The sequence below is a fragment of the Neltuma alba genome, unplaced genomic scaffold, assembly GCF_004799145.2.
Source record: "Neltuma alba isolate B1F8T4 unplaced genomic scaffold, ASM479914v2 tig00010370_pilon, whole genome shotgun sequence".
In the NCBI taxonomy this organism is placed as follows: domain Eukaryota; kingdom Viridiplantae; phylum Streptophyta; class Magnoliopsida; order Fabales; family Fabaceae; genus Neltuma; species Neltuma alba.
Window position 1 is genome coordinate 352,588 of NW_021635275.1, and position 10,377 is coordinate 362,964.

Consider the following 10,377-nt stretch of genomic DNA (forward strand, 5'->3'; position numbering starts at 1 on the left):
CCTATGGATTGGATAATTCTAATCGTTCAATGTACACATGGTTGAAAACAATAATTTAAAAAGATTAGCACATTTTTGTGATAAATAACCATTTTAACTAATTTTATTAATATCTTCAAATTAGTTATTTAGTATTTATATTAAGGACTAGGTAGTAATTTTTAGACAATAATCTATTGTGGTCACTAATTTTAATAAAGAGTAAAATTGAAAAGCCAATAATTTTTTCAGGTTTAAGAATATCAACTACTACTTCTTAAGCATTGTAAAATTAGTTAACTTTGCCCTAGAATGGTTTGCATTCATTGGTTGAGACAGATTAATTTTATGTGAAAGAACAATTTAAGCAACTATTTTAACACGCATAACCATATGAGGCATGTAATTGTGACTTATCATCATCATTATGATCATGTTTTTTTTTTGGTTCTTATATATTTAAATACACACAGATATGTTAATGTCAGATTTAAATTTATAAATCTCATTTAAGGGTGGCGGATGGTCTTGTGATTAGGGCAGCTTGCCATAAACACCACCATTATCTTCATCATCATCATGTGAATGGTAAACACAAAGTGAGTAACACACAGAAAATGCAAATAAGATGCATAAGAGATATAAACAAGCTGTTGATTAAAATGGTAAGCAGTCTTACTCCCTATAAATAATAAAACATAAGTTTAAATTTCAGAAAGTATACTTGTTGTAAGGATTTTAATCTTAATGCTATTGACTCGATAGAAATTAATTTCAAAATGTAAAATAATTTGATGATACCCGGACTTGCACAAGAAAAATCCATGACTGATGAGTATCTTTGGGGTAAAATAGAACGCAGTTGAGAATTTGAAGCCGAAAACGGGTCTCAATTTTGGACTCACGGGAGGAGACAAAGAGCGTGTCAATGTTAAACGGCGGGCAATCTTTTATTTTTGCGGGAAAAAAGAAATGAAAATCGCATGCAACCAAAATCAGTAAATATGCATAGTAATTTAAGTTTCAATATCAAAAGTTACGTGTAGTGAAACAATATATAGATCAAAATGAAAAGTCAGTCCAAAAAGATTAAAGTGACTTAAAAAAAAATCTTAACTTTAGCTAAAAGATGAACATATGAAAAAATATATAATAAATAATTAAAGGACCAAACTCTTCTTGAATATTATTGCCTTTTACTTCTATCGAAAAATTTCACAATTAATCCATTAGTTTATGGGTTATTGAATTTTAAAACCTTATCTTGCATACCTGTATTTATTCCTACAGGCTATTTCCTTCTTTAGGTGCATTATTTTCATATTTACTGTATATATCGCACAAGAATATATTAAAACAAATATAATATGAAAAATAACTCAATCATGAGAAAGATATGAATAAAGTTTCCAAACTATTAAAAATGTTAACAATTTTAAAATTAACCGAAATTTAACTCATTTTCTGATTAATCGACGAATTTTCTGAGGCATGTGAATTAAATTAAGGATTTATTTTAACAACACTGATAAATAATCACTGTGTATAAGTCCATAAGCTGAAATCATTCACTCTAAAAATATTTTATTTCTAAACTATGTCAAAGAATTAAAAACTTGATCTTACTAAATTCAATATGCATTGATTGTTAATAGAATTATTTTTTTAATCAAATTTCAAAATAATTATTTTTCTTAATTAATAAAATAAATATATTTTTATTTATTATATAAATATATATTACGTTGACCAATATACGCATATTATTGATCGCACGCGTCATCAGATCGTCTCCGTCTATTTTTACATAATAAAAACTAAGTAGCCCAAATACCAGCGCGTAGATTTAAAAAACAAAAGCCTCGTTCGAACGCTATCGGCCGGGTTGGCCCATAAATATATATAGGCACAAAAAATAAAAAATAAAAAGCGTCTTGCTAACGCTGTAGGCTGAGCTGGCCCATATATATATGTGGGCGCACACAAACAACGCTACAAGCTTCTTCGCTCTCTGTCCACGGAGTCCAAGATGCAAATAGCGATTTCTTTCTCTGACCAAGATTTTGTCTGTGGAAGCTGAGCGAATTTATCTAAATCGGATGCTCAATGTCGAACTTCTTTGCGACTGCTACAAATCCAAACCCCAATAAGTCCTTTGAGGTATTCGAATTCACGCTATTTCACTGTTTATTGCTGCTTTCAACGCTTGGTCTTTGCTCTGTCGGGTTGTCTCTGATAATCTCCGAGTCTTGTATAATGTTGTATAATGCATGTTTTTGTTTCTTGATTTGCCAATTTTTCAGGTGACTCAGCCTCCTAGTGATTCTGTTTCGAGTCTTAGCTTCAGTCCCAAAGCCAACTTTCTCGTAGCCACTTCATGGGACAACCAGGTTGCCCCCAACCTCTTGGCTTGATTAGTTACTTGTAATTTTCCTGAGCTTTTATTGAGTGGCTTCCACTGCATCTTGGAAGATTTTGCTTTGAGTTTCAAGGGGAGAAGATATTATTTGGTAACGTAATGATGCTAGAAAATTTCTGTTTCATAAGGCCATAACAAATTCCTTACTTCCTCACAGGTTCGATGTTGGGAGATAGCACGGAATGGGGTAAATGTTGCCAGTGTGCCCAAGGCATCTATATCACATGATCAGCCGGTAAAATTTTGTTCACTTCGATTTGATCATTACTACCGTATAGTTTGGAATTTTTTTTTTTTTTTTTTTTTGACTGAAAAGAGATTTTATTAAACAAATGATTACAGAGGGGTCTTTAGAAAAAAGGAAAACAACTTAAAGATTACATAGTTAGTTGCTTGCGAAACTCAGCAACTCTTATAATTTGATCAGTCAAAGAAAGGGCTTCATTAACCAGTCCGAGGCTGGGTTTCTTCTTGGCTGAAGAGTCTTCTATGGCGGGCGTTCCAGAGCTTCCAGCAGAGAAGGCCAAACATCACGCACCAATTTGGGTTGTTCTTCCTCGCGTCCAGGTTCTTCAGCATGCACCTTTCGAAGGGTATACTTGGGAAATACAAGAGATGATGTTTAGGAACTACAAGGCTCCAGCAGGACTGAGTCCAATGACAGCTCCTTAAAACATGTCTAATTCCTCAACGACGTTTCCATAGCATTCACATTGAGTGCTTTGGGTCATGTGTCTTCGGCAGCGTTCAGCATTGGTTAGGAGTTTGTTCCTTAAGGCTAACCAAAGGAAAGATCTTACTCTCTGTATTCCTGGCCATTTCCATGCTAATTCCAAATTGGGTTTTCTTCGTCCCATTCATTCTCCATAACCAGATGGTAAGCTGATCCAAGGTTGAACTCATGCTGGTGGGTTAACCTCCAGTAGCTACTGTCCTATCCTTTCATTGGGTTCGGGGGATGAAGCTCTGAAATTTAGTTTAAAATATTCTGTGAAGATGCTCAGAAAGTTCCTGCCAATTCCATCTCCCATCAGCAGTTACAAAATCAAGTAGCTTCTTCCGCTGTTCCGCTTCTTGTATAGGTTTGTAGGCTAAATGTCGTGGGGGCCAAGATCTCCCACCCAGTGGTCCTCCCAAAATCTGATTTGTTCACCATTGCCTACTTCCCACTGGACTCCCAGGTTCATATCTTCTATTACAGCCGCCAGGCTTTGCCAGAAGTGTGATGCATTCTTAGTTCGCATGCTTTGGTGGGATTCACCATTCCAGTCATATTTACTCGTTATTATCTGCACCGGAAGTTTATGTTTTTTAATTTCAACAATTATCACTTCCATGTAAGACTCAATAGCATTGACTAGAACACTGCTGTAATGCGCTAATGGCTAGGATGCTAATGGTCCTCACTCACTTAAATTGGGTAGTTAGTTAGGTCTTTCATGTGCAATTTTTGTGGGGTGATGATTTTTTTTGTTATAATAAATGATTCTGTAGACCCCTCCCCCCCCCCCCCCCAAAAAAAAAAAAAAAAAGAGAGAGAAGCGCAATTGTTTCTTCAGTATGCACAATCAATAAGCATAGTGCAACTTATCTTGAGTTATCAAGGAGCAATATGTACAGTGAAAGCATCCGTAGAGATGCCAGGGTGTCTATTATGATGCTGAGCATCACTTTAGATGTTCCGGTCTTTATTCTTCATTCTTATGGTCTTTCTTATTTTCTTCTCCTTAAACATTAAGCTATTATTGTAGTCTATACGGGTCATAATGTATATCGTCATGCATAGGTTTTATGTTCAACTTGGAAGGATGATGGTACAACTGTCTTCTCTGGTGGTTGTGATAAGCAAGTGAAGATGTGGCCTCTGTTGTCTGGAGGCCAACCAATGACTGTTGCTATGCATGATGCGCCAATCAAGGAAGTAGCTTGGATTCCTGAGATGAGCTTGTTAGTAACTGGAAGCTGGGATAAGACCATGAAGTAAGGCATTATTATTCTCTATTCCATTCCATGTGCGTGTGTGTTTCCTTTTTGTTTCCCCAGATAGTAGTTTCACATTACGTAGTCTACCTCTTATAGCAGTATTTACCATTTTGGATTACAGACTGTGGTGCATGTTTCTACATTTTGAGCACCTAAAACCCTTTTCCTATCCTACTTTTATTTATCATCTGCATGGTAATAATGTCATCAAAGTCAGATATGCCGATCATCAATATGGCAGTTATTACTGTCATTGAACGTTTCACAACTTCTTGTTTATATATCATTAGTTGCAAATTTATTATCCGTATCTATTCCATGGTTGGTCTTGTCCATAATTGTTGTTTGACTTCTAGCTCTTCATTGTTATGCATGATCTTGTGCAGCTATGATTTCCACCTGAGCAATTTTCCTGGCTTTTACCAGGTACTGGGATACTAGGCAGCCAAATCCAGTGCACACACAACAACTCCCAGAACGATGTTATGCAATGACAGTGAGACATCCTCTGATGGTTGTTGGCACTGCTGATAGAAATCTAATCGTTTACAACTTGCAAAATCCTCAGGTATTTTGTACTTATCTTCTCTTGTGTATTTTCTCCATGATGATGAGACTGTATAAAGGTCATACTAGATAGGAAGTTGTTATGCGGATTTATTGAGAAGAGATGGAAATCGTGAGCATGAGAAATAGTTTGAATGAATAGAAGAGAAGAAAATGATGACATGAAAAAAAGACATAAAAGAATAGAATAAAAGCTCTCTGCTCTGATCTCTCTACATCAGTAATGAATATCTGTTAAATAGGCCGTGAGGCCCCACAGATCATGCATATCTGTCCTGCAGACTTATATTTGACTGTATAACCATTTCTTTATGTCAAGATGCATCAATTTAAAGATGAAATACATCTTCACGAAGAGTTTCCCTTCTTCATCTTGCATAAAAAGCCTATAATTAACTCCCAAAACTCAAGTATGGACAAACTTGTTTCTCTGCTAGTTACATCCCTGATTTGTTAAACAAATGAGTTGGTTGTCCCAAGGGTGGGGAGCTGTTGAAGATGTGCAGTTCTTCCTTTGTTTGATAGACGTCATGGTATTGCTCCAACCTCTGTCTTCTGGTTGGCAATAAAATTTTGATAGCAACTCATAGAAGGGCTTACTCCTGAAGTTTCTATTGAAAAAATGAAGTAGGAATTGAAACCTCAAAAATTTTTATAAAGCTTCTTACTGCATATAACAACATTTCCTGCAAATATCTGATGTCCCTTTGGTGTATAATTAACACTTGGGTTTATTATCCCCTAACGAATACGGCCAGTATGGCCATTAGGTTGTTTATTGACTAATTTGCCCTGAATTGAGATTGGTATCTCTTAATTTCAAGACTTGAATAAATAGGATAACAAATCTTCATTAATCGTCTGTTTTGTTTGTAAAGTACGTTGACCAGTTTGCCTCTGTAGTTTGTAATTCAGCCACTTCAAGGAGATGGGGACTTGAAAGTAAAGCCTTCATAGCATAATACCTTTCTGAAAAGCTTAACAGATTCTCAACTTACAAAGCTTGACATCTCCAAAAATCCCAGTCTGTTGATGTTTAGTGTTCTGCTTGATGTTTCCTGGTGGGCATGAGTGTGCCGTGTAGTATAGCTAAGAAACACACTCTTGTAACTGGTTGTTTCTTTTTGTCCCCAAATACATCAAGTTATTTATGGTAAATGCCCCTTATAATCGACCATCTGTTTATTTGCAACAGGTTGAATTCAAGAAAATTATTTCACCCTTGAAGTATCAGACAAGGTGCCTTGCTGCATTTCCTGATCAACAAGGTTTCTTGGTAAGCTTCTTATGCATTTTTGTGGCTCCTTTCAAGTTTCAATATCTTGGAGGGCTTATTTTTAATTCTCTTTTCCTGTTTTCCTTTTCAGTATCTATTGAAAAACTCTTGTTTCTTAAATATTTCATGCATTTTTTCAAAAAAAAATAGAGGCAGCCACGAACCAGAGGACAGGGTCCGAAAGGTGGATTAAATATCAATACTAGGCATTAAGACATAAAAGCCAGTTGATAAATCAGAGTTGTGTATCCTAAGTAAGGCAACTATCCATTGACATCCCAACACCAATTGTGGTTGTGATCACACCATGGTTTGCCTGGTTTTATCCCTCGTCTTCCTCATCTTCGTTAAGAATGTTCGTTAGAAGTTGCTATATACCAGTTGCCTCTTGGCCTTAAATGGTTATTGAGGAATTATTTCTACGTTTGCATAATGAGTTTATTCTCATCTCCTGTACTTGCAAGTTGTCTAGGTTACTGTTTTCGATTGGTTTCATTGTAATTGCGGTTTTTACACCGTCATACTATTCATAACTGATTTGCATATTGCTTTTTCAAAACATTGAGTTAGCCTAGATCAGTTGAAGAGTGGTATTTTTTAGCTGGTATTATGCCTACTTTGGGATATCATGGTGATTGTGGCAATTTAGCCAAATGGTGGGGACTTCAACAAAGAAAATTCTTTTACAAAAGCTGAAAACCCTATGATTTTTCTGTTCAAATGCTGACGTAAGATGAATTCTATGATTTCTAGACAAGTGAGTGTTGAGAACTACTGAAACTAGATCTCGTCCGCCTAAGTGTGTACCAATTGAGGTGTGAATAGATGAAAAACGTCATGGCTTTAAGCCAAAACAAGATGTTCATTTACCCAAAGAGGAAACACTTTATATAAATAGTAATCTAGAGAAATATTTTTTATCCATATTTGTATACCTCCACTTCTGCACTGGAAGGGGGCATATAATTTATTTTCTTCCTCTAGTTTCCATCTTTTGACAAAAGCTTGAAAGTTGTTCGTCTTATATCTTGTGTCTTGTGTGTTAGTCCATCCTAGGAAGCACCCCATGAATCTTAAGATGTACTGTAATCTCCAATATATGAGGGTGATTTCTACAGATCTATATTTTCTGGATTTTATTTCCTTCGTAATTATAATCTTATAAGAGTCGATTCATTGAGACTGAACTTGAATTTGATGATATGGTCATTGTAGGTTGGATCGATCGAAGGGAGAGTTGGGGTGCATCATTTGGATGATAGCCAACAGAGTAAAAATTTTACTTTCAAATGCCACAGAGAGGGCAATGAGATATACTCAGTCAACTCTTTGAATTTCCATCCTGTAAGATTTTGCTTTCCATCAGTTCCTTTGTTTTACTTCTAAATTGATTTTCAATAAACAATATGCATGCTGAATTGTCCTTTGAGTCCTTTAAATGGTGAATCTATTCTTTTTTTCTTTTCAAACTTCTTCCCAAAATTTTTGTCCACTTATAAGGCCAACACTTCAACCAGTAATAGACATGCTAGATATCAGTAATAAAGTTTATCCATCTTAAGCTTTAGCATTATGAATGTATTATTATTTGTTACAGGTACATCACACATTTGCAACTGCGGGTTCTGATGGTGCTTTTAACTTTTGGGACAAGGATAGTAAACAGAGACTTAAGGTTCTTCCGATGCCTTCATTTTCAATTAGTGAACATTCTTCCCATAATCAAATGCAATTCCTGCATATAGATATAATAGCGGAAATCTATTGGTCTTTGCATCCTCTCCTCCAGTCTTCAGCATAATCTTTAATTCTACTCTTTTTGGTTTAATCGAGTTTTGTAGATGCTTTTCTGATTTTAATGCAGGCTTTTCTAATTTCAGGCCATGCTAAGGTGCAGTCAACCTATTCCTTGCAGCACCTTCAACAATGATGGTTCAATCTTTGCTTACTCGGTATATCCTGTTTCTGCGCACGTTTGCAGCTCTATGAAATAAATTTTGGCATCCTCTTTCGTGTCACACGAAGTTGAGAATCTTTGATTTATATACCATCTCACCCCCCTTAAAAAAAAAGAAAAAAAAAAGAAAGAAATCAATTAGTAATGAGAGTGCCGTGAAAATCTCCTCTGCACAGAGTATGCTTGAGGGGATGCTAAAATGCTAGAGAATCGTCTGGAATATTGGAATTAAGATAGAAAAGAAGTAGAAACATGTAGGTATTTTACTGAAAAAATGTAGGCATGCAAAAAGATCGCAAGAAATGAGACTTAATTGATGGCTCTTCATAGTGAACTTTTCTGTCAATGTCATGTAAGCAAGACAATTTATTTTATATATATATATATATATTATATGAGAAATTGGATAAGTGCTATAAGAAGCTGTAAGTGATGTGTATATAACCCTGTTTTGCTATGATTGAAAAATTATGCATTTGCGTAGTTCTCACAAGTTTTGCTATTGCTGACTTATCTTGTGAAACAGAAATTATGAAAAAGTACCCAAAAGAAAATCTGAGAGAATGTCGTTAGACCTGTGTGTGAATGATTGTCCATGTTTCTGTCTATAGGTCTGCTATGACTGGAGTAAAGGGGCTGAAAATCATAATCCTGCGACAGCAAAGACTTACATCTTCCTGCATTTGCCACAGGTATTCAGTGATTTGTTTGTAAAAATAAATGTTCTTTAACAGCTTTTTTGGCAACATGCGAATATGATATGCTTCTGCAATGCAGGAATCTGAGGTTAAGGGCAAACCTCGACTTGGAACAACTGGGAGAAAGTAGAGACTATCCTAGCTTTGTATTACTCTTCTGCGCACATAGATGTTTTATACTGGTGTCGAATGTGGGGCATGGTCTTGACATTCTGTGTACTGTTTTCATTCTCTGTTCCAGATCTGATGTATATTACTAAGGTTTGGATCCCCTCACATGATATGATGGTCATGTGAACAGAAAAATAGGTGCACTTATGACCAGAGAACGCACGATATTTTATTTATTTTTCTCCACAAAGCACATCATCATAATGTTACTATGGGAGGATCCAAATCGTATTGGTTGGTGGTTTGGTAGTTTTATGATGAGGGATGAGCGGAAGGCATTTGTAAGTAGGCTGTGATTACTTTTACATAGGGATTGCTGAGTTGCAACACATTTGACGCTTTAAGTTGTGTATATATCATTTCATTTATAGTTTAGTTAGTGGTATGAGGGATTTAGGCAAGCAATCTCTAGTTATGATGGGTATGAATGTTCACAAGTGATTTATCAGAATTGGTTTGCCCCGTATATTACAATAAATCTTGTCCTTCAGCGGTTGCGTAGGCTTCACATTTTATTCGTCCAGCTTTCAACTTATCACAAATATCAGAGAGAGAGAGAGAGAGAGAGATAGAGTCAACGAGCCTGTTCGATTTGGTGAATTAATTTTTATTTAATTTCCTTCTTTTATCTATGCGCACTGGACTTAAAAAGAGGGAGCAGGGGTGAAGACTTGACCATGGACCGTGGTCATTTCCAGTTGTTTGGCATGTGTCTTTAGATGTCACTTGAAAGTTCTCCTCCCTTTAATCCTAATTTTATATTTAAAATATTAACTTTTTTCATATAATATTCTTAACTAACTATAGATCTTACTAATTAATTAATTAAATTTCTCTAACTTGTGATTTTTATTGAAAATATTACTCTCATGTTCTTAGCTCACGTGTAGGGTACTCAAATCAGGAATCCATACAAGAAAGGCTTTGATCATTAACCATGGAACTTTCTGAACTGGTTCGTGAGGTTCGTAAAAGTAGGAAAAAAAGAAAAAGAAAAGAGGAACAAGCGTGAGCCCAGTTTTTATTTTGTTGTTTAATTACCAACCTTCCATTAATTAGTAAGAATGGAATTCTCCAATAGTATGTATACCAATTATCCCATCTTTCACGTTATTAATAATTCAGAACTTTGAAATATTAATTATTAAAAGTTACTGGAAGAAGCCTATAAAGAGCGTGTATACAATACTTGAAAAGCTGTGATAAGCTTTTGTGATTGCAATATTGCTATGGGTGGGGTAGTTGTATTTTTATTATGCTTTGCTATAACCTGCTTCCGACCTAATGGTGTAGCTGCAGCTAATATGATGGAAGAGAAACGTGCTCT

The 10,377-nt window shown here is 35.5% G+C and overlaps 1 protein-coding gene across 1 annotated transcript; it reads left to right on the forward strand.

Moving 5' to 3' along the window:
* Positions 1-1,991: 1,991 nt before the first annotated feature.
* On the forward strand, positions 1,992-9,560 carry LOC114756026 (protein RAE1-like). The gene is made up of 11 exons (XM_028944932.1): positions 1,992-2,139; positions 2,283-2,369; positions 2,556-2,633; positions 4,185-4,378; positions 4,808-4,949; positions 6,144-6,224; positions 7,440-7,568; positions 7,822-7,899; positions 8,105-8,176; positions 8,793-8,873; positions 8,959-9,560. Exons 1-11 carry the CDS (start codon positions 2,086-2,088, stop codon positions 9,007-9,009), a joined length of 1,047 nt encoding a protein of 348 aa, XP_028800765.1. The 5' UTR covers positions 1,992-2,085; the 3' UTR covers positions 9,010-9,560.
* Positions 9,561-10,377: the final 817 nt, after the last annotated feature.

Coding starts and splice junctions, on each gene's coding strand:
- LOC114756026 (XM_028944932.1), top strand. CDS start 2,086: ATGTCGAACTTCTTTGCGACTGCTACAAATCCAAACCCCAATAAGTCC. Junction 2,634..4,184: donor CTATATCACATGATCAGCCG/GTAAAATTTTGT, acceptor CGTCATGCATAG/GTTTTATGTTCAACTTGGAA. Junction 4,379..4,807: donor AGCTGGGATAAGACCATGAA/GTAAGGCATTAT, acceptor GGCTTTTACCAG/GTACTGGGATACTAGGCAGC.